Source organism: Pan troglodytes, chromosome 12 (genome assembly GCF_028858775.2).
Source record: "Pan troglodytes isolate AG18354 chromosome 12, NHGRI_mPanTro3-v2.0_pri, whole genome shotgun sequence".
NCBI classification, from domain to species: Eukaryota; Metazoa; Chordata; class Mammalia; order Primates; family Hominidae; genus Pan; species Pan troglodytes.
Window position 1 is genome coordinate 11,361,444 of NC_072410.2, and position 27,539 is coordinate 11,388,982.

A 27,539-nucleotide genomic window follows, 5' to 3' on the forward strand; every position below is an offset into this window, starting at 1 on the left:
ACCTCGTGATCTGCCCGCCTCGGCCTCCCAAAGTGTTGGGATTACAGGTGTGAGCCACCGCGCCTGGCCTCAAAGACTTTTAATAGTTACTGTGGTAGATTCTTGGACCAGTGCTGACAGTTACTTTATTAATGTATCTATTATAGAGAGAAAAATTCACAAGCCTCAAAAGTGTTTATTACATCTGACCTATGTGGGCAAAAGTTCCTGTGCTTTTTAGTAGAGTCCCAGCTCCACTTACGGTAGGTGGATGTCTTTCCCATTGTTTCTGTATAAATAACTCAGCACTGCTTTTTCTTTTTCTTTTCTTTCCTTTTTTTTGGCTTAAGTAGTTTTATTTAGAAATAATTTACATGTCATAAAATTAACATGTTTTTACTGTATAATTAAATGATTTTTAGTAAATTACAGTGTTATACAACCATCACCATGACCCAATTTTACAAGATTTATATCACCATAAAAAGATTTCCTTGTGCTTGTTTGTAGTCAGTCTTGTTCCCATTTCCAGCCTCAGGCAACCATGCTAGGCTTCTGCCTTTATAGATTAATTTTTCTGGACATTTTTATATATATATAATGTATGTACACACAGTGTACCTTTTTGTGTTTAGCTTTCACTTAGCGTGATGTTTTTAGGATCCACCATTTTGTAACATGTATCATTATTTCATACCTATTGCTATGTAATAGTCCATTGTATAGATCTACCACCATGTTTTGCTTATCTGTTCATCAGCTGACGGACTTTTGGTTTATTTCCACCTCTTGACTACTGAGAATTATGACCATATGAACATTTGAACAAAGGTCTTGAGCAAAAATGTGGACATATGTGATTTTATTTTTCTTGGGTAAATGCCTAGGATTGGGTCATTGGGTTGTATGGTAAATTCATGTTTAACTTTTTAAGAAATCACCAAACTGTTTTCCAAATAGCCTGTATCATTTTATATTCCCACCAGCAAAATATGAAGGTTAATGTCTCTTTATCCTTGACAGGATTGGATATCATCACACTCTTTGATTGTAGCTATTTTCTAGTGGTTGTGAAGTGGCTTTAATTTGCTTTTCTCTAATGCATTCTGATGTTGATCATCTCATGAAGTTATTAGCCATTCATTTATCTTCTTAGGTAAAATAGCTATTCAGATCTTTTGCCCATTTATTTACCTTCATATTTTGAAATACGATAGATTAAAGGAAGTTACAAAAGAGTAAACAAGTCCTGTGTACCTTGCATTCTTTTTCCCTCACAGGTAACCTCTTATATAACTATAATACATTATCATAACCAGGAGATAGATGATGTACACACTTTATTTCAAATTTCATCAATTTGACATGTACTCATTTATGTGTATGTATGGTTCTATGCAGTTTTTTCACATATGTAGATGTGTGTAAATACCACCACAATCAAGATACAAAACATCTTTATCTCTCTTACGTTAACTCCTTATAGTCACATACACCATTACCCACTGATCCTGGTAACCACTAATTCTCCATCTTGATAATTTGGCATTTGTGAATGTTATATAAATGGGCTCATACAGTATGTAAACTTTTGAGATTGTCTTTTTCTGTTCAGTATAATACTTTTAATACCCATACAGGTTGTTGCACGTATCAAGTTTCTTTTTTATTTTATTATTTAGCTGTGTAAAGTTTCAAGAGAGTAATGATAAAACCCAGCTCATCTTTGGTTCAGTGACCAACATACCAGCAAAGGATGCAGCACCAGTGGAGGTAATGTAGGCACATTTGAGAAGTTGACAGTTACGCTTCATCAGATTTTTCAGTCAAAAAATCTGTTAATTTGCTCAGATTGGGAAATACATTTTTTGTCTTTTTTTTTTTTTTTTTTTTTTAAGAAAATAGACACCATGCTGGTCTTGGAAGGCAGTGGAAACCTGGTGCTATACACAGGAGTGGTTCGGGTAAGCAATAAGTAGCACTTCATGCCTTTAGTAGGACTTCAGGCTGCCTGCATGAATATTTGTAATGTTACTTTAGATTGATATTTTAAATTTGTTATGTTCCTGTCTGCACAATTTGGCAGAAGAATTTTGTTAATAATTCTCAGTGAAGCTTCCCATTTAGGTGGGTCCTAATTTGGAGGGCTATGGCTCACTGCTATTAAATGCATTGGTACTCTAAACCTGTCACAGATGGGAAACCTTCAATGAGTATAGGTAGATTTTTTTTTTTTTTTTTAAAGTTAAAGTTTTGAAATTGAAGCATGGGTACCTTTGGTAAGTACTAAAGTTTTGGTAAAGTTTCACTATATTAAATGTGGTATATGTTAGCTGTATTTTTTTTTTTTTTTTTTTTTTTGAGACGGAGTCTCGCTCTGTTGCCCAGGGTGGAGTGCAATGGCACGATCTCGGCTTACTGCAAGCTCCGCCTCCCGGGTTCACACTATTCTCCTGCCTCAGCCTCCCGAGTAGCTGGGACTATAGGCGCCCGCCACCACGCCTGGCTAATTTTTTGTATTTTTAGTAGAGACGGGGTTTCACCATGTTAGCCAGGGTGGTCTCGATCTCCTGACCTCGTGATCCACCCACCTCGGCCTCCTAAAGTGCTGGAATTACAGGCGTGAGCCACCGCGCCCAGCCGTTAGCTGTATTTTTTTAACATTTGTGAAATGTACGTAGAGAATATACATTTTACAAATTTAAATTATGAAATTTAAATACATACAATTTGAATAATAATAATGAAGTGAATATTCATCTACCCAGTACTCTGGTTAAGAAATAGAATATTGCCAGTATCCTTATTTTTATTACATTCTTTTCTGATTGCATCCTATCTTCCCCTGCCCTCGAGATAGACAGAATCCTGATTTTGTGATAAATCAGTTGTTTGTATTACTAGTTTTTACAGTTATGTATGTATCACTAAAGAATGCATTATTTAGTTTTCCTTGTTTTTGAATTTTTATATTAAAAAAGATACCATGTACTCGCCTCTGATGTAGTTATTTTGCTCAACATTATATTTGTTTTAGATTTGTCTGTGTTGATGCGTGTGTTGTTTACTCATTCAGTGTGATGTATATATTTAATAGTATTCCATCGTACCTCGTTTTGTGCTTTGCTTTATTGTACTTCACAGATACTGCATTTTTTTTTTACAGATTGAAGGTTTGTGGCAACTTCGTGTTGAGCAAGTCTGTTGGTGCCATTTTTCCAGCAGCATGTGCTCATTTTGTGTCACTGTTTCAAATATTGATAATTCTTGCAATATTTCAAACCTATCTGTTATTAGTTTATCTGTTATGGTGACCTGTGATCAGTGGTCTTTGATGTTATTATTGGAATTCTTTTGGGGCACCACGAACTGTACCCATATAAGATGAGGAACTTAATTGATAAATGTTTTGTGTGGTCTGCCTGATCATTTGACCCCTTTCCTGTCTCTCTCTCTTCTCCTGCCTCACTATATCCTGAGAGAAAACAATATTGAAATTAGACCAATTAGTAACCCTCTAATGGCCTCTAAGTTTTCAAATGAAGGGAAGAATCACAAGTTTCTCACTTTACATCAAAAACTAGAAATGATTAAGCTTAGTGAGGAAGGCGTGTTGAAAGCTGAGATAGGTTGAGAGCCAGACCACCTGTGCACAAGAGCCAACTTGCGCATGCAGAGGAAAAGCTCTCGAAGGAAATTAAAATTGCTATTTCAGTGAACATGGCAACTGATAAAGCGAAACAGCCTTATCGCTGATATGAAGAAAGTTTTAGTGTCTGGACAGAAGATCAAACCAGCCATAACATTCCCTTATGCTGAAGTCGAATCCACAGCAAGGCCCTAACTCTCTTCAATTCTGTGACGGCCAAGAAAGGTGAAGAAGCTGCAGACGAAAAGTTGTAAGCTAACAGAGGTTGATTCTTGAGGTTTAAGGAAAAAAGCCCTCCCCATAACACAAAAGTGCAAGGTGAAGCAGCATGTGCTGATGTAGAAGCTGCTAAGATAATTGATGCAGGTGGCTACACTAAACAGATTTTCAGTGTGGATGAAACAGCTTTCTGTTGGAAGAAGATGCCATCTAGGACTTTCATAACCTGAGAGGAGAAGTCGGTGCCTGGCTTCAAAGGAGAGTCTGACCCTCTTGTTAGGGGCTAATGCAGCTGGTGACTTAAAGTTGAAGCCCGTGCTCATTTACCATTCCAAAAATCTTAGGGCCCTTAAGAATTATGCCAAGTCTGCTCTGCCTGGGCTGTATAAATGGAGCGACAAAGACTGGATGCCAGCACACCTGTTTATAGCATGGTTTACTGAATGTGTTAAGCCCACTGTTGAGACGTATTGCTCAGAAAAAAGATTCCTTTCAAAATATTACTGCTCATTGACAGTGCACCTGGTCATCTAAGAGCTCTGAGGGAGATGTACAGGAGATGAATGTTGTTTTCATGCCTGCTGACATATCTGTTCTGCAGCCTGTGAAGGAGTAATTTTGACTTTCAAGTCTTACTATGAAATACATTACTTAACTAGAGCTGCCGTAGATAGTGATTCCTCTAAGAGATCTGGCAAAGTCCATTGAAAACCTTCTGGGCCGGGCGTGGCAGCTCACGCCTGTAATCCTAGCACTTTGGGAGGCCGAGGCAGGTGGATCACGAGGTCAGGAGATCGAGACCATCCTGGCTAACACGGTGAAACCCTGTGTCTACTAAAAGTACAAAAAATTAGCCGGGCATGGTGGCGGGTGCCTGTAGTTCCAGCTACTCGGGAGGCTAAGGCAGGAGACTGGCGTGAACCCAGGAGGCGGAGCTTGCAGTGAGCTGAGATTGTGCCACTGCACTCCATCCTGGGCGACAGAGGGAGACTCCATCTCAAAAAAAAAACCTTCTGGAAAGGATTCACCTTTCTAGATGCCATTAAGAATATTCATGATTCATGGGAGGAGGACAAAATATCAACATAAACAGGAATTTGGAAGAAGTTGATTCCAACCCTCATGGGTGACTTTGAGGGGCTCAAAACTTCAGTGGAGGAAGTCACTGCAGATGTGGTGGAAATAGCAAGAGAATTAGAATTAGAAGTAGAGCCTGAAGATGTGACTAAATTGCCAAGATCTTATGATTAAACCTGAACAGAATTGCCAAACTTGAACAGAATTGCCAAAATCTTATGATCAAACTTGAAGAGTTGCTTCTTCTGGATGAGCAAAGAAAGTGGGAACATACAGAAAACAAATATTAAATGGCAGATTTAAATCCCACTAGGCCACTAATTAAATACAATGGTCTAACACAAATAACAGAGACTAGCAGAAGAGATTAGAAAGTACAGCCCAACTATATATGTTGGTTATAAGAAGTGTTCTTCAAATATAATGACATAGGTAAGTTAAAGGCTGGAAAGAAGATATATTATGCAAACAGTAATCAAAAGATAGCTGGAGTCGCTATAAAGTGGGGAAAAAAAAACGACCAGGAACAAAGAGAGACTTTAAAGGGCCAAATCACCAAGAAGGCACCCTTGAGTATTTTGTAAATGTCAGTTCATTCCATTTGGTTGATAATGTTGTTCATGTCCTCTCCAACCTTGGCAATTTCTTTTCTCTTCTGTTTTTTTGATACAGTATCTCGCTCTGTTACTCAGGCTGGAGTGCAGTGGTGGGATCACAGCTCACTGCACCCATGACCTCCTGACTCAAGCGATCCTCCCACCTCAGCCTCCCAAAGTGCTGGGATATTACAGACATGAGCCAACACATCCAGCCTGGCAAACTTTTTATGTAGGAGTTCAGACAAGTATCTTAGCCTCTATGGGCCACATGCAGTCTCTGTTACATATTTGTCTTGTTTTATTTTTTCCTTAACCATTTAAGTACGTAAAACCTATTCTTAGCTCACAGACTGTACAAAAACAGGATACAAGCCAGATTTGGTCATGGAACATGGTTTGCTGACCAAGGATCTAAATAGATGCAGAGAAATCATTTGATGAAATCAAATATCCGTGACTAAAAAAAATCCTCAGCATCTAGAAATAGAAGGGGACTTCCTCAAATAGACGAGGGACATTCAAAATTTTCACTGTGCCTCCTGATGAGGAGGAAGGGATGGCCATGACTTTTTTCTTGGTGTTTGCAAAGAGTAGGGCAGATATAGTGAAAAGTTTCTGTCCTGGTTGGTCATTCTTTTCCCAACACTTTGGCTGGAAAGAGTAAGATTTTCTTAGGTCGTGTTTTGTCTGTGAACGTTGGCATGTCTGTGTTATAGGCACTTTGAAAGCCTGAGGCCTGGTTATGTAAGGAGTCAAAAAGACCAGAAACCTAGGGAATTCATCATTAGGTCATTCCTGGGTCTCAGGTTACTAGCCAGTTTGTCTTCTTTTCTTCACTTTTTCAGAATCTTCTGTTAGTTGCATTATAAATTTTATTCAGTTTTTTTTTCTTTTTGGTGATTAATGAGGGAATAGCATGGTATGTGCTTATTCCATCTTTTCGTAAATTACGGGTTTGAGATAGCTTTTAAAAAATTATGCATAATTAGTTCTCACTGTTATTTTTGTTTTTTAAGCCTAAGGATTTTATTGGGGCAACTTCTGTTATTTTGTTAGCTGTTGAATAGTGTGTTAACATGAATATGTACATTGTTAAGATCTCATTTTAGTTCTGAGCATCTCCTTTTTAGTCTTATCAAGTTTTCAGCCTGTACAGATGTGAATTTCTGTTTTTGCTAAGTACCCTACAGATAGCCAAAATAAGGAGTGGTTAGCACGGATTGTCAACTCATTCTTTTTTTTTTTTTGAGACAGAGTTTCGTTCTTGTTGCCCGGGCTGGAGTGCAGTGGCGCGATCTCGGCTCACTGCAAGTTCCACCTGCTGGGTTCACACCATTCTCCTGCCTCAGCCTCAGAGTAGCTGGGACTACAGGCGCCCGCCACCACGCCCGGCTAATTTTTTTTTTTTAATTTTTAGTAGAGATGAGGTTTCACTGTGTTAGGCAGGATGCTCTTGAACTCCTGACCTTGTGATCCGCCCGCCTCGGCCTCCCAAAGTGTTAGGATTACAGGCATGAGCCACCGCGCCCGGCCGCTGTTCTTACTGTCTTTATGACCAAAAAGGTAGAAGAGTACATAGTGTGCAGATTTTTATATAATGTGTTGAGTATATTAACATTCCTCTCCTTGCCTGCAAAAAAAGTCTTCAGTAATGAAGAGAAGGAATCCAACCAAGAGAAATTATACCAAGGTATGAGAGGTCTAGGTGGGCAGATGGCTTCAGCCCAGAAGTTCAAGACCAGCCTGGATAACATGGTGAAACCCTGTCTCTACCAAAAAATACAAAATTAACCAGGCATAGTGGCATGTGCCTGTAGTTCCAGCTACTCAGGAGGCTGAAGTGGGAGGATCACTTGAGCCTGGTAGGTTGAGGCTGCAGTGAGCTGAGATCATGCCACTGTACTCCACCCATGGGAAAAGAGTGAGATCTTATCTCAAAAAAAAAAAAAAAAATTATACCAACATATTTGCAGTTGGATAGTGGAATTGGATAGATTATTGACATTTGAATTGTTTCTTTGCTGTGTTTGTTGAGCATAAACTTAGAAATATCAAAAGAAATATATGTTTATATTCCTTAACATTTTATTTAAGGATATGATGCATTAAAGGCAGTATTTTTTTTTCCACATGTTTTTATTGCTTAAAGGTGGGAAAGGTTTTTATTCCTGGATTGCCAGCTCCCTCTCTGACGATGTCCAACACAATGCCTCGGCCCAGTACTCCACTAGATGGCGTTAGTACTCCAAAGCCTCTTAGTAAACTCCTTGGATCATTGGACGAGGTAAGAAAAGGACTAGGTGTTGCCAAAAAGTTAACATTTTTTAAAGAAGTTTGGTTAAACATTAGTTCTTTCCATGGTTAACTTAATTTTAGTTTCTACTTGCAGAATAAATGTTTTCAAACAGAAGTGATTCAGTTAACATACACTGACCTCCCTTGTGATGTATGTGATACTTTTTGAAGGTGCTGGAGAGATGGAAATGATACATTCTTTTCCATCTAGGGATCTCACAATTGTGTGGAGTTGATGTACTGTCTGCATAAGAAATTAGAATTTAAGAAAGACTCATGACTCAGTAATGTGGAAAAGAGAGTACCATCGTTGATTGACTGATGGGAAGATACCATCCAATGGGAGGCCATGGCAAAATCAAAGCCTCATCTCTGAGAGACATGTCCGTCTTCGTTTGGACCTTGGGGTTGAGTAGGATATCTGTTGGTAGAAAGGAGCATTCAGGGCAAGGAGAAACCACACAGGCACAGGCAGGAAGGCCAGATAATGCGGAACATTTTTTAATGGATATTTGTATCTTCATCTCCTAGTCATAAGGACTCAATAAATCTGTAGAATAAATACTTATAAAAGTACAAGTAGTCTGTAGGGTGAGGCAGGATAGGGTTTGGATAACAATAATAACCTTTTTTGAGCATTTTCTATGTGCTAGGCATTGTTCTCAGTGCTTTATTAGTATTAATTATTTCCTTAGAACAGCTTTATTGAGAAGATAGTACTATGATTCTTTTTTTTACAAATGAGATAGAGGTTACAAATGAAATAAACCTACTAAGTGGTAGAACTGGGATTTACACTCTTACTAATGTGCTCTTAAAGGGAGAAAGGATGAAAAGGTGGTTTTCTTCTGAATGCAATTGACAGGGCATTACAGGATTTTGAGAAAGGAGTTATGAGGTTTTGGATCTGTGTTGTAAATAGGTGTATTTTGGGATTAAAGATAAGGAGACCAGTTAGCCTCCAAGTGAGGTTGTCTGTGTCAGTTTAAGAAGTATGAGAGGGTCTGAGCTAGGGCAGTATATGTGTGGAAAGGAGGGATTAATATGAGAGGCCTTGAGAGGTGGAAATGAGTTTGTCAGCTGATTGGTTTTGTGCTGCTGGGCTGGGGAAAGGTGATGTGGAACGAGGCTCCGAATTCTCTGAACGACCTGGGAAGGTACCTGGATTTACCAAGGTAGGAAGCCTGGAGAAAAGTGGTTTGTATTTAAAGGACATGTGAGTGTGGATGTTTAGGGACGGTTCAAAGGGAAGGTTAGTGCTATGAGTTGTATTTGATAATGTCTATGTCTTCATTATATTTTTAAACATGTGCCACATTGAATTTTTTTTCCTTCAAACCAGCACATTTGCAGAACATTCAAAGGGGGAACTGGAGAAGTGTCAGAGTGTTTTGTGTGATTTGGAAGAATTTCTTTTATAATGGAAAATGGTTTCCAACTTTTTTAGAATTCTATAAGCCTGGTAATAGTGCCTTTTTGATAGGTGTAAGGTCATGGAAATGATAGTCTAACACATTGGCTGATGGCTTTTCCACTTCTCTGGAAGATTTTGCTAGTAGACTTAGAGCCAGGACCAGTGGAGCTGAATTTTTCCTGGTGACTTTTAGAGTAGAATCTGGAATAGAATAAATACATCTTAGTCTTGATTGTCAGTGTTGACAAGATATTCACTTAGAGATATATAAATTGAATTAAAGGAATCAAAAAAGGATCAGTGGTCATGACTAGAGATTAAGATTGGAAGCATCTGCATGTAGATAGTAACTAAGATCATTTAAATTTTTTGTTTGCATATCTGCAGTTAAGCAAATAAATGCTGTTCCTGTATTTTTGAATAAATAATTGCTTATAGGGGAAATACCACTAAGTACTGGTCTCATTTGTTGGCTTTTTCATTACTGTCCTTTCTTCCTGGGCTCTTAGTTCCTCAGCTGCCTCAAATCACAGTTTAGTCTTTTTTTTTTTTTTTTTTTTTTGAGATGGAGTCTTGCCCTGTCATCTAGGCTGGAGTACAGTGGGGCAATCTCACCGTACTGCAACCTCCACCTCCTGGGTTCAAGCGATTCTCCTGCCTCAGCCTCCCAAATAGCTGGGACTACAGGCACCTGCCACCACACCTGGCTAATTTTTGTATTTTTAGTAGAGATGGGGTTTCACCATGTTGGCCAGGCTGGTCTTGAACTCTTGACCTCAAGTGATCCACCCGCCTCAGCCTCCCAAAGTGCTGGGATTATAGGCATGAGCCACCGCGTGCCCCGGCTCACAGTTTAGTCTTTAGCCCTGTAAGGTTGCTAACAGTGCTGCTGGCTTCTCTCCCTCTTAGCTATGACTTTCCTTGCATATTGTCACCCTTTCCATATGTTCCTCTTACCACCAAAATTTGCAGATGGCCAGAGCAGAAAAAGCAAGGTTCTCCAAGAACGTTGGCCCCCTTCCCTGCAGTTGCCTTCTCTCCTAGATCTTGGTCCCTCAAGTCCAGGTTGCTTCCACAGCTTTTCCATAGCCACCAATCAGATGTTTTCCTTTTACCTACCTTTTCTAGTTGTTTTCTGTGAGGACCTTGGTTTGCTGATACTTCATTTTATCTGGAACAAAATGTTTTAAAGAGCCTGGGTCTTGCCGTGTCATCCAGGCTGGAGGGCAGTGACTATTCATAGGCTCACTACAGCCTCAAATTCCTAGGCTTAAGTGATTCTCCTGTCTCAGTCTTCTGAGTAGCTGGGACTATACAGGTGTGCACCACCATGCTTGGCTTGGAGCAGAATGTTTTTGAATCATTACATATTATTGTTTGTTAGACCATATGCAAAAAAGAAATAGTTAAATTTCCTTGTCCTTAATTTCTCAGAAAACAATTCATTTGTGTCGTATTTACAACTTTTTACAGGTTGTTCTGTTGTCCCCAGTTCCAGAACTGAGGGATTCTTCAAAACTTCATGATTCTCTCTATAATGAGGATTGTACTTTCCAACAGCTTGGAACTTACATTCATTCTATCAGAGATCCTGTCCATAACAGAGTCACCCTAGTAAGTATAAACATTTGGTAGCTTTCCAAGAAGTGGGCTGGCATTTCAAATTTGACAGAATACAGAATTTTGTCTGAAAAATGACAACAAACATTTCTCATGATTTAAAAAAATCTATTGTGTCATTTTTTGGCACGATTTTACTTTTTACTATACAGTAATTCTGCTTGTTTTCTACAGTTTCTGTATTATTAAAAACTTAGTGAAAACAAAAGCTTGTTGAGTCAGTCGAATTGTATATTGATGTGATTTTTTGTCTTCTCATTAAAAGTAAATGTCCTTTTGATGATGGTGACTCACTGTATAAAGATTAGACACTTTTTATTAAAACAAGCATTTTGGAAAACATTTTGCAAATAATTACATTTAAAGTTTCTGAAATTCGGAAGTGTTCATTTCTGTTTGAAAATTGTTTTTCATTTATTTTATTGCTTTGATGGGCAAAGTCTTGTACCAGCTATTTTTAAGACATTCAAAGACTTAGAATGCACAGATTTTATTTACTTTCTCATTTGTTTCCATCTAGGAACTGAGTAATGGCTCCATGGTTAGGATCACTATTCCTGAAATTGCCACCTCTGAATTAGGTACGATTGAGAAGTTTCATTTATAAGACATGAAGTAATTGTGATTTACATTAATAATTGGGGTTTTAAACATTACTTTGACATTTTTGAAGCCACTGGATCAAGTTCTTAGCTTTGTAGAGGAGCTTTAAAGAGCTAGGGAGTGCTTTGTGATGTCCACTCTATGTGTGCTCTAAGGCTGGAGTACAGGTGAAGGATGTGCTAGTTCTGTTCCCTGAGGTTCTTCTGTTGGGGAATATTGTGCAGTATAATAATATATGGACATGCCTGCTGGGCATGGTGGCTCACACCTGTAATCCCAACACTTTGTGAGACTGAGGTGGGTGGATCGCTTGATGTCGGTAGTTCGAGACTAGCCTGGCCAACGTCGTGAAACCCTTTCTCTACTAAAAATACAAAAATCAGCGGGGTGTGGTGGCGCACTTCTGTAATCTCAGCTACTTGGGAGTCTGAGGCAGGAGAATCGCTTGAACCTAGAATGCGGAGGTTGCAGTGAGCCGAGATCGTGCCACTGCACTCCAGCCTAGGTGATAGAGTGAGACTCTGTCTCAAAAAAAAAAAAAAAAAAAAAAATATATATATGTATATGTATATATGTATATGTATATATATGGACATGCCTCTTGCAAGAACATCTGGGAAACTGGAAGCTTAAGCAACTAAGATAATTCTTGGCATATTTAATGTTTTTTTTTCTGTAATGTATTAATGATGTTTTTAATTTTAAAATAAATATCTCAATTTTCAGATAAATTGTGAAAGTAACCTAATTGCCTTAATTGAATAAAACTTAATATTATTGTCAAAATACAATCAGAATTATCTTAATAAATATTGGATTCTGCTTGAATTATTCCTGAGATGCAATTTCAAAAATGCTTGAGGAGAATATTTCTGAACATAGCATAGTAAACAAAATGTTAGAATTGAAGGGATTTGCCAACAAATGTAGGTTAAGAAAAGAATGCCTGTATGATATAAGGAAGTTCATGACATATCTTGGTTTCAAATCTAACTGCCAAAGCAGGCAGATTGTAGACAAGAATGACTTTTACATTTTAGGAATTTTCACTGCTAGTAAATGGTATTCCAAGTTGATATAGAGATTCCTTGCCTTCTAAAAGGTTTTTTTTTTTTTTTTTTTTTTTTGAGACGGAGTCTCGCTCTGTCGCCCAGGTTCTGGAGTGCAGTGGCGCGATCTTGGCTCACTGCAAGCTCCGCCTCCCGGGTTCATGCCATTCTCCTGCCTCAGCCTCCCGAGTAGCTGGGACTACAGGTGCCCGCCACCACGCCCGGCTAATTTTTTTGTATTTTTAGTAGAGACGGGGTTTCACTGTGTTAGCCAGGATAGTCTCGATCTCCTGACCTCGTGATCCACCTGCCTCGGCCTCCCAAAGTGCTGGGATTACAGGCTTGAGCCACCGCGCCCGGCTCTAAAAGGTATTTCGTAATCACAAGGCCAGGTACCTAGAACTATTATAAGCCTAAGCAAAATATATAAAAACAAATAATAATGGAAGAAATTAAATAAATGAAAACAAAAAATCTTACCCCTTTATAGCCAAACAGAAGCCCCATAGTTTATGCACATAAGTTTATGTACTTTACCTGCAAAGGGTTCTCACACACTCATGCAGCATTGGGTTTACACTTATTTTGGATTCAGCTATGACATACTTGGTTATTTGGTATTTTAATATTATTTGCTTCCAACCTGTGCTGTGTGAGTTTGCACATTGCAAACTGATGGGATAGAGGATATGTTGATGAGGGTGGGCCCAGTGGCATGACAGTGGAAAGGGAAAAAAGAATCCTGGAAGAGAGGATATGTGAGTACACAAACATTGCAGTTTGGGATTATTTACTACTAAAAGCAGATTTGGGTCTCTTCACAGTGGTAGCCCTGGCCACTCTGAGGGGATCATTGTATGACAGTGTAGTGCTATAATTGATGTGGAGCCATTGAGAATGGTATAAGGGCAGGTGTGGTGGGCTCGTGCTTATAATCCCCTCCCTTTGGAAGGCTGAGGTGAGGGGGTTGCTTGAGGCCAGGAGTTTGAGACCAGCTTGGACAACATAGTGAGACTCTGTCTCTACAAAAAGAAAAATAAAATCAGCCAGGCATGCTGGCATGCATCTGTAGTCCTTGCTACTTGGGAAGCTTGAGCTGGTGGACCACTTGAGCCCAGGAGTTGGAGGTGACAGTGAGCTATAATTGCACCACTGCACTCCAGCCTGGGGACAGAGGAAGACCCTGTTTCCCCTTACCAAAAAAAGAATGGTGTAAATTATGTGGTATTAATTCTTAACCCTTTTAAGACAGAGAGCCTGTGAAACATTTTAGAAACTGAACGACATCGGAAATAAAGTTATAAAGCTTTGGTTAATAGGCATGTTAACTCATTTAGAACATCATATAATGCTAGCTAAGCATTGCTATTCGTGGATGCATATATTGAATATTATATATTTACTGAAGTATATAGGCAATATTTTATATAAATGTATAAACATAGAAGTTGTATGTTTTTCATAGTGACTTTTTTTTTTTTTTGAGACAGAGTTTCGCTCTAGTCATCCAGGCTGAAGTGCAATGGCGTGATCTTGGCTCACTGCAACCTCTGCCTCCCGGGTTCAGGCGATTCTCCTGCCTCAGCCTCCTGAGTAGCTGGGATTACAGGTGCCTGCCACAATGCCCAACTAATTTTTGTATTTTTAGTAGAAATGGGGTTTCACCATGTTGGTCAGGCTGGTTTCGAACTCCTGACCTCAGGTGATCCACCCGCCTTGACCTCGCAAAGTGCTTAGATTACAGGCGTGAGTCACCATGCCTGGCCCATAGTGACTTTTAATTTGTCACCCGAGCTAGAAGGGGAGCAGTTAGTAATTGCTGGGCAATGGATGTAAATCAGGACTGTCTCTGGCAAACTGGGCTATTTGGTTACTTTATTTCTGATGCAAAATTAATGATCAAAAAGCTGTCCTTGGCCGGGCACAGTGGCTCACACCTGTAATCCGAGTGCTTTGGGAGGCCAAGGCGGGTGGATCATGAGGTCAGGAGTTTGAGACCAGCCTGGCCAACATGGTGAAACATGGTCTCTACTAAAAATACAAAAATTAGCCTGGGGCAGTGACAGACGCCTGTAATCCCAGCTACTTGGTGGCTGAGGCAGGAGAATCGCTTGAACTCAGGAGGCAGAAGTTGCAGTGTGCCAAGACCGTGCCACAGCACTCCAGCCTGGCAACAGAGCGAGACACCCTCTCAAAAAAAAAAAAAAAAAAAAAAAAGCTGTCTTCAGACCCCTTTCAAGCCCTGTTGAATTCAGTAGTTGGTTTTAGTTTCAGATGATGGGTTAGGTAATGTTTGCATCCCATTGGCTCTTTAATGACAGTTTTCTTTTCATAATAATTGGCCTTTACATAGTAGAAGTTAAAAAACTTGGTTATTGAAAGGGGAAAAGAAATGCATGCAGAGTAAGAATACTAAAATTAATCTTTGCTTTTAATAGTACAAACGTGTTTGCAAGCAATTAAGTTTATCCTGCCAAAAGAAATAGCAGTTCAGATGCTTGTCAAGTGGTACAATGTCCACAGTGCTCCAGGAGGACCCAGTTATCACTCAGAGTGGAATTTATTTGTGACTTGTCTCATGAACATGATGGGTTATAACACAGACCGCTTAGCATGGACTAGAAATGTAAGTAAATACAGTTGTTTTCTTTATGAGTTATTCTGTTAATGTAATGGTTGCATAATTGGTAATATAACATTGAGATTACATAATAGGCGTATCATATTCAAAATAATAGAATAATATTAAGATTTATTGTATCTATATATTGTAAATCAAATCTCACTTAATATTTAATATTAACATTTTACTAGTGATTATAATTACTGAGCTTTAGGATGTTAAAGCATATATGACTATTTCTCATTTCACCTTTGTAAAATGACTGCAAGTTATGCTAGGATTAGTGATAGTCTTGGTTTTATTAATGAAGAAACTGGATCACAAAGAAATCACAGATCTGTGATTTTTTAAAAACTATGACTAGACTGCATCTTCTGACTCCTTGTTTAACATTGTTTTCTGAAGACAAGATTGTCTTTTTACACACATATTGCTTGGGATGTGAAGAGGAAGGTTTGATTTGAGGGAGATTTAAAGTACTTTAGCCTGAGTATCTACTCTGTTAATGGTATAAGGCCTTATCTCTCACCCTCTTCCCGCAGTAAAATCCTTACAGGCCCTTATTAGATTATTTACAAAATCAGCAGAGTGGTGTCTTCAGTATTGGTGATCGCCTTCTAGCTTTGGAGATCACTCCCAGGACAACTTTGCCTTGGTCACTCTGAAAAAAAATCACTCTAGATTGTAATTACCCCCTTTCCAGGTAGCTCAGCTGTACCATTCTATATGTTTTAGTCTTGCACAGCAAATCCTTTTTTTTTTTTTTTTTTTTGAGACAGAATGTCGCTCTGTTGCCTAGGCTGGAGTGCAATGGCGCAATCTCAGCTCACTACAGGCTCTGCCTCCTGGGTTCACGCCATTTTCCTGCCTCAGCCTCCCGAGTAGCCGGGACTACAGGCGCCCGCCACCACGCCTGGCTAATTTTTTGTATTTTTAGTGGAGACGGGGTTTCACCGTGTTAGCCAGGATGGTCTCGATCTCCTGACCTCGTGATCTGCCCGTCTCAGCCTCCCAAAGTGCTGGAATTACAGGCGTGAGCCACCGCGCCTGGCCAGCAAATCCATTTTTAAAATTTGTTTTTTGTCTTAATTATGAAAGGAAAATGTGGAAAATGGAGGAATTAAGAAAATAATTATACTACTCAGAGATAACCACTCTAAATATTTTTGATGTTAGCTTCTATATAAAAATACCAATGAAAATTTCCCGTATCATTAAAAATTTTTTCTAAAATATCTCCATCATTTCTTCATAGTGTAGTTTTATCATAATTAACCAATAGCTAATAATTGTACCTTGTGAATCTGTTGTTTTCCTTATTGTAATTTATAAACATCCTTTTTCACGAATCTTTAACCACATCTCTAGTTACTTCCCAAGAATTGAATCTTAAAAGAGAAACTGTGAGGTCAAGTAATGTTTGGAAAGGGGTTCGCCGGTGACATTCTTACTAGCATCATTTAAAAGCGCCCATTTCACTGCAATGTTTATTTGTGGTGTGGTGAACCTTTGCCAGCTTCCTGAGAAATTTTATCTTATTTCTCTATAAGTAAATGGGAATGTTTTTTTCAAAATTTCATCAGTTATTTATAGTTCTTATTTTTTGATTCGTATTTCATGTCCTTTGTCTATGTTCCAGTCTCTTCTCAGTCCAGTGGCCACAGTAATCCTGTTTGATAACGTCAGGTTGCGTTCGTCACGCCTCTGCATAGAATCCCCCAGTGACTTCCCATGTCACTCAGAGTAAAGGCCATAGGCTTATAAGATGCCATGTGACCTAGCCCTTGCTCACCTTCCTGCTCTTATTTCTTAATGCTTTGCACGCATCATCCCAGCCACATTGGCCTCAGCTCTGTTCCCTGAGCACTGCCAGCATGTTTCTGCCTCTGAGTGTTAGCACTTGCCATTACCTGTATGGAGAATGCTTTCCCTCTGACAAGATGTGCTTAGGTCTTTATTCAGATGTCACCTCAGTGCTGCCTGTCCTGCCTCTCTCTATAGAATTACACCTGCCTCCATACCTTTAGTGCCATTTACCTGTTTTTTTTTCTTCTCACTTAAATATAATATACTATATGTTTTACTTATTTTGTTTTGTGTCCTTCCTCCCCCAACTGGAATGTAAATTCTAGGAAGGCAAAGATTTTTGCTTAGTTTTGTTTACTACTCTCTCTCTCCAGGACCTGTGGTATTGCCTGGCATAGAAGGATACTCAGTGAACATTTGTTGAGTGAATGCCGTTTTCCATCTGAGTGAGATACTGTTTTTAAGAGTTTGTGTCTATTTCAGCACATGAAGGAATTGCTCTCTGCAATTTCCTTGAGAGAAATCTTATGGGAAAATAGGGACAATTTTCTTTTCTTTTCTTTCCTTTTTTAAGACGGGGTTTCGCTCTGTGGTCTAGGCTGGAATGCAGTGGCGCTATCCTGGCTCACTACAACCTCTGCCTCCTAAGTTGAAGCGATTCTTGTGCCTCAGCCTCCTGAGTAGCTGGGATTACAGGCGTGTACCTCCACGCCTGGCTAATTTCTTTATTTTTAGTAGAGACGGGGTTTTGCCATGTCGGCTATGATGGTTTCAAACTCCTGAGCTCAAGTAATCCTCCCACCTTGGCCTCCCAAAGTGCTAGGATTACCTTCTTTTCTTATTTTAAACAAGTGTATCCAAGTGACATTATCCCCAATTTTTCTGTTCTTTATTACATGTGAAAAGATTAAGCCTCATAGAAACTGGATTTCTACATTATGAAAAAGCACGTCAGCTTTCTGTAGTTTTGTGTATCATTGTCCTTGGAACTTGTTGATGAGTACAGATTGTTGTGTCCTAGTCTCTGGCAGAGAACCTATGCCCCCTCGCGTTTCCATGTTTTGGGGAGGACTGAGCACCTACCCATTTTTTCCTTTGCAGAGAAGGACATGGCTCTTTGACTTACTTATTGCATGATAATTATAAAGGAAGGAATAAGGAAATCAATTCTTGAGGCCAAGTTGCTTTGCCATTTATTTATAGGACTGCATGGTTAAACCCTTGTTATCTTTTGTCCTCATAGTCAAAGCTTAGGATAAAATGGTCCTCATTGGCAAATGGTTTTCATTTTGCTTTGTTCAGATTTATTCTTTTTGTTTTCATATATATAATGTGGTGGAGTACAGAATTTCTGCCAATGACTCGTTACACAATTTTTGGCATTTCTTTGTGCTTTCTTTAATTTGCTGATGTGTTACATGAGTGCACTGGACTGTACATTGTAGGAACAGTTGCATTTGGGGTTAACTTTTTGTGGCTTCCGGGCTCCTGTTTTTTTCATTAGATAAATATTGAATCCCTGCTGTGGGCCAGGCATGATGCCAGGTTTCTCACATATACCCCAGACAAAACAGATTGTTCCTCTGGAATTGACTGTCTTGGGGGAAACAAATAAATAATATATGATAAATGTGTTATGATAGATGAAGGGTAAGGGTCCATAGGAGCATATAACAGGGTTGGCTAACCTGAGACACATTGAAAGAGTGAAGATTAAACAGATCCATGTATGGCACAGAGAGCCATCCTTATCAGGCAATTTCTACTTTCTCATAACTCCAGGCCTTATGAATCTGATAATTATAGCAGGGACATTCTTTTTGACTGTGGGACTTTGTGTGTGTTACATTTTGTTTGAAGTTTTAGGTTAGATAGTTACTGTTATATTTGTTGCTTTGATTTCACTGTTACTACCAGGTTTTTTATAATATATATGAGTTGGGCTGTTTTTTATTTGAACGCTTCACAAGCAGATCTTCTCTCTCAATAACATTCAGTTTTAAAAATCACTTTATTGCTACCTATGTTTAGTTTTTATATAGAAATCAACTCTGTTTAGGTGAGTGAGTTGATAAATATCTAAGTTTTTCAGCATAGGAAAATAACCATTGCCATTTATAGAGTTACAGTTTATTAGTTGATGGTCAATGCCCATGTGAAGTAGCTGGGGCAGCAAAGATTATGCCAGGGGAAATTGAAGAAGAGCAACTTGTAGAAAACTGCTTTGATGTAGTTGTACTAGTTAGAAGATAGGCTCACTATTGTAATAGAAAGGCCTCAAAAGATACAATGGCTCAAACACAATAAAAATGTGTGTCTTGCTTACATAACAGGGCTTAGCAGATAAACAGGCCACACAGTTATTCAGGAACCCAGGTTGATGGAGGATCTTTTATCTTTGGTTCAAAGATTGCCGTTGGTTGACTGCATTCCAGTCAGGTGGAAGGGGCAAAGAGCCTGGAGGAGCAGGGGTAGGACTGGACTGGTCCTGAAAGTGATGACAGTGACTTCCATTTATAATTAACTCTGTCAAAGGGTCACACCTAACTTCAAAGGAGGCAGACGTATGTATGTAGTCTGGCTGTGGGTTCAGGAGAAAGAGGAGAAAAAAGATTTTCCAGAGTAGCTACCTGTCTCTGCCATAGAATTGTTAGATAGTTTACTGTAGGTGGACTGTAAATAAATGTTTGCTTAGTTCTAACATTTGACTGATATTGGGTTGATCCTTTGAGACTTGGTATATTGTGGATATGCCTAAAGTTTCTTTTTCTACCAAAGATGTGATGTAATCTATGTCGTTACAGAAGTAGGAGAGGGAAGGAAACTACCATTAAAATCAGTCCTTAGGAGCCCAGGCACTGTTCTAGATGTTTGCATATATTAATATGATTTCATTTCATCTTTACAGTAACCTGGAAGAAAGATATTTAAATAATGACTTTCCAGATCAAAAAATGAGTTTTGATGGCTTTTCTCAGTTTTCATAATTGGCAGAACTGATTTCTGAATCCTTTAAGTTGGTCAGTGGACAGGAATGCATTTATGATTTTTATCTTTTCTTTTGGGGTTACTTTTCAGTTTGACTTTGAAGGATCACTTTCTCCTGTCATTGCGCCCAAAAAAGCAAGGCCTTCCGAGACTGGATCTGATGATGTAAGCATTATTATTTCTTGCTAATATAAATTAATTTATGGATATTCATACTATTCTTCCACTTCTGTGGTATTCCTATCAATTCCTCTATCTTTCCAACACCTTTCACTTTATTTATTTTAATACTGAATAGCAATTATTTTGAAGAGTAGGATGTGTTACATTTTCTGTGGTCTTTAATGATTTTCTAAAAATTAATACATGTATTACTGCATGATTTCAGTTTGGGTTTGTAGACATTTTAGTATCAACTGATCACCTGAAATGACAGCATTTACCTTTTTTATGCAGTGTTTTTTAAATTAAGGTTCTCAGTTGTATCAGGTTCCATGGTATATTCCTTTTTTTTTTTTTTGAGACGGAGTATCGCTCTTGTCGCCCGGGATGGAGTGCAGTGGCACGATCTGAGCTCACTGCAATCTCCGCCTCCCAGGTTCAAGCAGTTCTCCTGCCTCAGCCTCCTGAATAGCTGGGATTACAGGCGCCCGCCACCATGCCCGGCTAATTTTTGTAGTTTTGGTGGAGACAGGGTTTCACCATGTTGGCCAGGCTGGTCTCGAACTCCTGACGTCAAGTTACCTTCCTAACCTTGGCGTCCCAAAGTGCTGAGATTACAGGCATGAGCCACCACACCTGGCCTCCATGGTATTATTCTTAAGTGGTCCAAATATGTTTTTTTAAATTGTGGTGTAATTTACAAAAATGAAATACAGCTTGAGTTTACAGTTTGATCAGTTTTAATATATGCACACTCATGTAACCTACACTCCTATAAAGACACACAATATTTTTATAACTCCATAAAATTTCCTTGTGCGGTTTTTTTTTTTTTTGAGACGGAGTCTCGCCTTATCGCCCAGGCTGGAGTGCAGTGGCACGATGTCGGCTTTCCACCTTCTGGGTTGAAGCTATTCTCCTGCCTCAGCCTCCTGAATAGCTGGGATTATAGGCATGCGCCACCACACCTGGCCAACTTTTGTATTTTTAGTAGAGATGGGGTTTTACCATGTTGGTCAGGCTGGTCTTAAACTCCTGACCTCGTGATCTGCCCACCTCGGCCTCCCAAAGTTCTGGGATTACAGGCATGAGCCACTGGGCCCGGCCCCTCTTGCTGTTTTTAATCAGCTTTATTCTCTTCTTCTAGCAATCACTGATCTGAATTCTGTCACCATATCTTAGTTATACCTGTTCTAGAACTTGATGTAAATAAAATAATATAGTATGTAATCTTTGGTATAAGATTTATTCAGCATAATGCTTTTGAGATTAATTCATATTGTTAACAGATACCAGTAGTTTGTGCTTTTTTATTGCTGAGTAGTGTGAATATACCATAGTTTGTTTATCCATCCTTCTTCTGCTGGTAGATATCTAGGCTATTTCCTTTTTTTTTTTTTTAAGTCTTATGAATAAAGCAAGCTACTGCCAAAATTCACTGGCAAGTCTTTGTGGATATATATTTTCTTCTTTTTTTTTGAGACGGAGTCTTGCTCTGTCATCCAGGCTGGAGTGCAGTGGCACGATCTCGGCTCACTGCAACCTCTGACTCCCGAGTTCAGGCAGTTCTCATGCCTCAGCCTCCCCAGTAGCTAGAATTACAGGTGTGCGCCACCATGCCTGGCTAATTTTTGTATTTTTAGTAGAGACTGGATTTTGCCATGTTGGCCAGTCTGGTCTCAAACTCCTGGCCTCAATAATCTGCCCATGTTGGCCTCCCAAAGTGCTGAGATTACAGGTGTGAGCCACCATGCCCAGCCCGTGGACGTACATTTTCATTTCTTTTCTTTTTTTTTTAAGAGACAGGGTGTCACTCTGTTGCCTATGCTGGACTGCAGTGATGCTATCGTAGTTGACTGTAATCTTGAACTCCTAGGCTCAAGCCATCCTCCTACCTCAGCCTCCAAGTAGCTAGGACTACCGGTATGCTCCATCATGCCTGGCTAATTTTTAAATTTTTTTGGTAGAGACAAGGTCTTACTATAATATGTTGCCCAGGCTGGTCTCAAACTCCTGGGCTCAAGCAGTCCTCCTGCCCCTATCTCTCAAAGTGCTGCGATTACAGGTGTGAATTTTAATTTAATTTAATTTCTTTTAAATTAAAATTCACATCTGTAATTTTAATTTCTTTTAATTTAATTTCTTTTAAATGAAAATTCACGCCTGTAATCACAGCACTTTGAGGGGTAGGGGCAGGAGGACTGCTTCAGCCCAGGAGACCAGCCTGGGCAACATATTATAGTAAGACCAGTTGTCTACCAAAAAAATTTGAAAATTAGCCAGGCATGATGGCGCATAACCTGTAGTCCTAGCTACTTGGAGGCTGAGGTAGCAGGATGTTAAACACTCTTTCATGTGCTCATTAGCTGCTTATGTATCTTTTTGTGAAGTTTCTGTTCAAATCTTTATCGACTTGTAAGTTAGATTTTAAAAAATATATAAGCTGGTGAAGTTCTTACATGTTCTAGACATGAATTCTTGACCATATTTTCCCTTAAAATGTGGCTTTAACAGTGTCTTTGATGAGCAGAATTTTTTATTTTAGTTATCCAATATATCAGTTTTTTATTTTATTTTATTTTATTTTTGAGACGGAGTCTCGCTCTGTTGCCCAGGCTGAAGTGCAGTGGCATGATCTCAGCTCACTGCAAGCTCCGCCTCCCAGGTTCATGCCATTCTCCTGCCTCAGCCTCCCCAATAGCTGGGACTAACAGGCACCCGCCACCACACCCAGCTAATTTTTTTGTTTTTTTTTAGAAGAGATGGGGTTCCACCGTGTTAGCCAGGATGGTCTCGATCTCCTGACCTCGTGATCCACCCGCCTCGGCATCCCAAAGTGCTGAGATTACAGGCATGAGCCACTGCACCCGGCCCAGTTTTTTCTTTTATGGTTAGTTCTTTCTGTATCTAGTCTAAGAATTTTTAATTTAGAATAACACACTGTATTAAGCCTTATAAAAACACCAGTAAATTCCAAGATCTGGAAATAGCATAAACCACATTCTCTGAACCAAATGCAGTAAATCACAAGTAGAACCAAAATAGACTGAACATTTGGAAAATGTAGTCCAATCAGTCTGAATATAAAAATCAGTTGATTATTAGATTATATTACTAGCCCTGGCATCTTATACATGTGGAAAGATGAATACACCAGATGAATGCAGGTGGACCTTCCTTCTTACCAAAACACAGTTCAGTGTAGTGGCCACTAACTTGCCATCTACTTTTCCTATAAAACCTAGCCTGAGATAATCTTAAATTTTCTCTCTCAATCTCTACCTAAATAGTATAATTCTTCTCCCAATGTCTTTCCTAAGAGGGCATGAAAAGATTTTTTTTAATGGTTTTTAAAGGTGGCTTGCCTTAACGTTTATAACTGACTTGCTATTTTATAGTTACTTCATTCTTAGCATTATCTTTTTTTTTTTAACATACTCTTAGATCAACTTAATGTGAAAATGAAACTTGAATTGTTTTAAGTGAATTAATTTTCTTATGATATTATAAGGAGGTATTATTTTTAAAAATTAATATTCTTTTTATTCTTCTCAGGACTGGGAATATTTACTAAATTCAGACTACCACCAGAATGTTGAGTCTCATCTTTTGAACAGATCTTTATGTCTGAGTCCTTCAGAAGCTTCACAGATGAAGGATGAGGATTTTTCACAGAATCTCAGTCTGGATTCTTCTACACTTCTCTTTACGCACATACCTGCAATTTTTTTCGTTCTTCACCTTGTGTATGAGGAGCTTAAGTTGAATACTCTAATGGGAGAAGGAATTTGTTCACTTGTTGAACTTCTCGTTCAGTTGGCAAGGTAAATTTGTTTGTAGGTTAGAAACTGCCAGGAAGTCCTGAGATGACTGTCTTTTCCATGATATCATATAGGGACCTTGTAAATAATTTTCTGAAATCTACCTTCTCAGAAAACTAGGGCATCTCTGTAAACCACAGAGTTGTTTGAAGATACTGGTTTTGTAAGGGCCTGTGAGCCATGCAGGGATTTTTAGTCTTTGTCCTGAGATTAGTGGAAGGTCACGAAAAAATGGAGATGACCTGCTCAGATTTTCATTTTGACAGGATGACCGACTGGCTATACTGCGGTGGGAGTTCTAGAATAACATCTGCTGTTTTGTAATATCCACATTCAAATAGTGCTTTATAGTTGACAAAATCATAGTTTACATATAAAGTCTCAAACAAGGTAAGTTTCCTATTTTAGTGATGAGGAAACTTGCCTAAATTTGTTTCCTGGGATATGAGTGTTTGATAGTTGTAGACTCATTTTGCTATGCTATCCTTGTTGCAGTCTGAGGTTGTCCCTGTCTTTGAGGCACTCATAGTAGATCCACAATAAGATAGTTCTAAAAATACGTTTCAACACCTTTCAAGAGCTTTGAAGCACCTGGTGTATGGCTCAGAATTCTAGGGTCATACTTATGTGTTGTTTGACCTTTATGACCTTTGGTGATAAAGAAGTTGAATTTGAATTGAAATGTCAACCTCTGAGTTAAGATATAGTACATTTTCTAATTTCTGTTGTCTTTTTTGAGATCTTGAAATTCAATCCTGAGACATGGCAGTTTTAATCAATGGTAAATATCTCTTAGGATGTCATTACTATCATGAAAATTCTTTTGTAATTAAGTAATTTCCAAACCATAATCATGGCTCTCTGAAATAAGTAATGTGTATGATGTTTTACATTTTATCAGGTTTTTTTTTTTTTTTTTACATATTTTATCTTATTTAATCTTTAAAACTTCAGAGTAAGTGAGCTGGTATTGCCCCATTTTCTAGAAGAAAATACTGAGGTTTATAGACATGACTTATGGAAGATCACACAGCTAGTAAATAGCAGAGGAGGAACTAGATCACGGTGCTTTTACTGTAGTTTTACTTCCACAAAATTTAGCAAAAAGAGATTGGGTTCCATTTGTCACACTGGGCACTTTAAAGTCCAAAAATACAATAGAGAGACTCTAGATTTGGTTATCTTTCTCATAAGTAAGTTTTTAAATTGAAAGATTCAACTAATGAATCCTTCCAATTCTGTTGGGAGAAAGTGCTGTAATACCTTCTTTTTTACATGCCCTTACTGTTTTAGGGACTTAAAATTGGGGCCTTATGTAGATCATTACTATAGAGACTACCCAACGCTTGTCAGAACTACTGGACAAGTGTGCACAATTGATCCAGGTAAGTAGTCATGCTTTTAAATATTTTGTCAACAGTGTAGTGATATTTCCTTGTATCTTTCTCAATGAATAGCAGAGGATGTATTTCTTACCATTAGCTTCTAAGTCAGGGGCAGTGCCTTTCCACCAGGCAGATTTTAGTTCATAGTGCTTGTTTTCTGACACGTGGTAAGCCATACTATCTTCAGTGTTTAGGGAAAATTTTACCCATCCCTAAGGTTCTGACTTGCAAAAGTCAGAGAAAGAGCTTCCAGTGTCAAGGATGCTTTTTTTTTTTTTTTTTTGGAGACGGAGTCTCGCTCTGTCACCCAGGCTGGGGTGCAGTGGCGCGATCTTGGCTCACTGCAAGCTCTGCCTCCTGGGTTCACGCCATTCTCCTGCCTCAGCCTCCTGAGTAGCTGGGACTACAGGTGCCCGCCACCACACCTGGCTAATTTTTCTGTATTTTTATTAGAGACGAGGTTTAACCGTGTTACACAGGATAGTCTTGATCTCCTGACCTTGTGATCCACCCGCCTCGGCCTCCCAAAGTGCTGGAATTACAGGCGTGAGCCACCGCGCCAGGCCACCAAGGATGCTTTTAACTTAGACTTGTAGTGTACAGTTAGTACCACTAACCATATGCTACTTAAATTCAATTAAAATAAAACATATATTTCCTCAGTGCACTAGCCGCATTTTGAGAACTCAGTAGCCACATGGGGCTAGTGCTACCATATTGGACAGTGCAGATACAGACACAGAACATTTCCATCACCACTGTACTATCCTAGACCCTGAGCTAAAGGTACTGAAATTTGGGTCCCAGTTGTTGGAACAGACCTGAATCCTGGATGTTTCTTTTGTTTTTTTCACCTTTAGGGTTAGGTCAAGATTTTTGATTAGATTCTGCTTTTTTTTTTTTTTTTTTTGAGACAGGGTCTCACTCTGTCGCCCAGACGGGAGTGCAGTGGTACGATCTTGGCTCACTGCATCCTCTGCCTTCCAGGCTCAAGCGATTCTCCTGCCTCAGCCTCCCAAGTGCCTGGGATTGCCTGGGGTTATAGATGTGTGCCACCACACCTGGCTAATTTTTGTATTTTTAGTAGTGATGGGGTTTCACCATGTTGGCCACGCTGGCCTCGAACTCCTGACCTCAAGTGATCCACCTGACTCAGCCTCCCAAGGGGCTGGGATTACAGGTGTTAGCCACCACATCCAGCCTTTGGTTAGATTCTTTATATGCCTTGGGAACAAGAATTTGCTAAATTTCCATCCAGGATGGGATAAAATAGAAGTCATTTAAATTCTACATTTAATAACATAGTTACTTATGTACTGTGGCAGAAAACATGAAGCATTTTGGAGAATATGGAAAAACGTTATTCCTTTTTTTTTTTTTTGAGACAGAGTCTTGCTCTGTCTCTTAGGCGTGATCTCGGCTCACTGCAACCTCCACCTCCCGGGTTCAGGTGATTCTTCTGCCTCAGTCTCCCAAGTAGCTGGGACTATGGGTGCGCACCACCAGGCCCAGCTAATTTTTTTTTTGTATTTTTAGTAAAAATGGGGTTTCACCATGTTGGCCAGGCTGTTCTTTAACTCCTGACCTCGTGATCCACCTGCTTGGGCCTCCCAAAGTACTGGGGTTACAGGCGTGAGCCACTGCACACGGCTGGAAAAATATTATTCTAGTTGTTTCAAAATGACAAGTAACTGTTGATCATCTTCCGTTTAAAATAAAATAATGTTGTCTTAATGTATTTTCGTGTCTTTTTGAATATTTATCTAATTTTAAAGGTCAAACAGGATTTATGCATCATCCATCATTTTTTACATCTGAGCCACCAAGTATTTATCAGTGGGTGAGTTCTTGTCTGAAGGGTGAAGGAATGCCGCCTTATCCTTACCTCCCTGGAATCTGTGAAAGAAGCAGACTTGTAGTCTTGGTATGTATGTGGAGTGTTACTACCTATCTCCTTTTTCTTTTAAAATTTAGTTTTCAAAAGTACACCTGATATTAAGTTTTTCTTTCTGTGTATAGTTCTGTGAATTTCAGTACGTGTATAGATTCATGTAATTACTACAATGAGGATATAGAACATTTACATCACCCTCAAAAATTTCTCTCATGATTTCGAGACTCATCCAAGTTGTTTCCTGTATCGACAGTTCATTGCATTCTATGGCTAATTAGTAGTTGATTGCATGAATGTGCCATAGTTGGTTTTTCATTCAAGATAATTGGGTTGATTTCAGTTTTTAGCAATTGTAA

The 27,539-nt window shown here is 39.1% G+C and overlaps 1 protein-coding gene across 14 annotated transcripts in view; it reads left to right on the plus strand.

Moving 5' to 3' along the window:
• The window catches only part of ANAPC1 (anaphase promoting complex subunit 1), a 116,835-nt gene that overhangs the window by 25,490 nt on the left and 63,806 nt on the right, over positions 1-27,539 (plus strand). For all 14 annotated transcript variants that reach the window (XM_063789425.1, XM_063789426.1, XM_016949243.4 and 11 more), the window contains 11 exons: positions 147-242; positions 1,662-1,752; positions 1,878-1,943; positions 7,673-7,807; positions 10,706-10,846; positions 11,373-11,433; positions 14,943-15,130; positions 20,012-20,086; positions 23,639-23,907; positions 25,198-25,289; positions 27,065-27,213. In XM_063789425.1, coding sequence (XP_063645495.1) covers positions 147-242; positions 1,662-1,752; positions 1,878-1,943; positions 7,673-7,807; positions 10,706-10,846; positions 11,373-11,433; positions 14,943-15,130; positions 20,012-20,086; positions 23,639-23,907; positions 25,198-25,289; positions 27,065-27,213 — 1,363 coding nt within the window. The remainder of the gene's footprint in view (positions 1-146; positions 243-1,661; positions 1,753-1,877; positions 1,944-7,672; positions 7,808-10,705; positions 10,847-11,372; positions 11,434-14,942; positions 15,131-20,011; positions 20,087-23,638; positions 23,908-25,197; positions 25,290-27,064; positions 27,214-27,539) is intronic.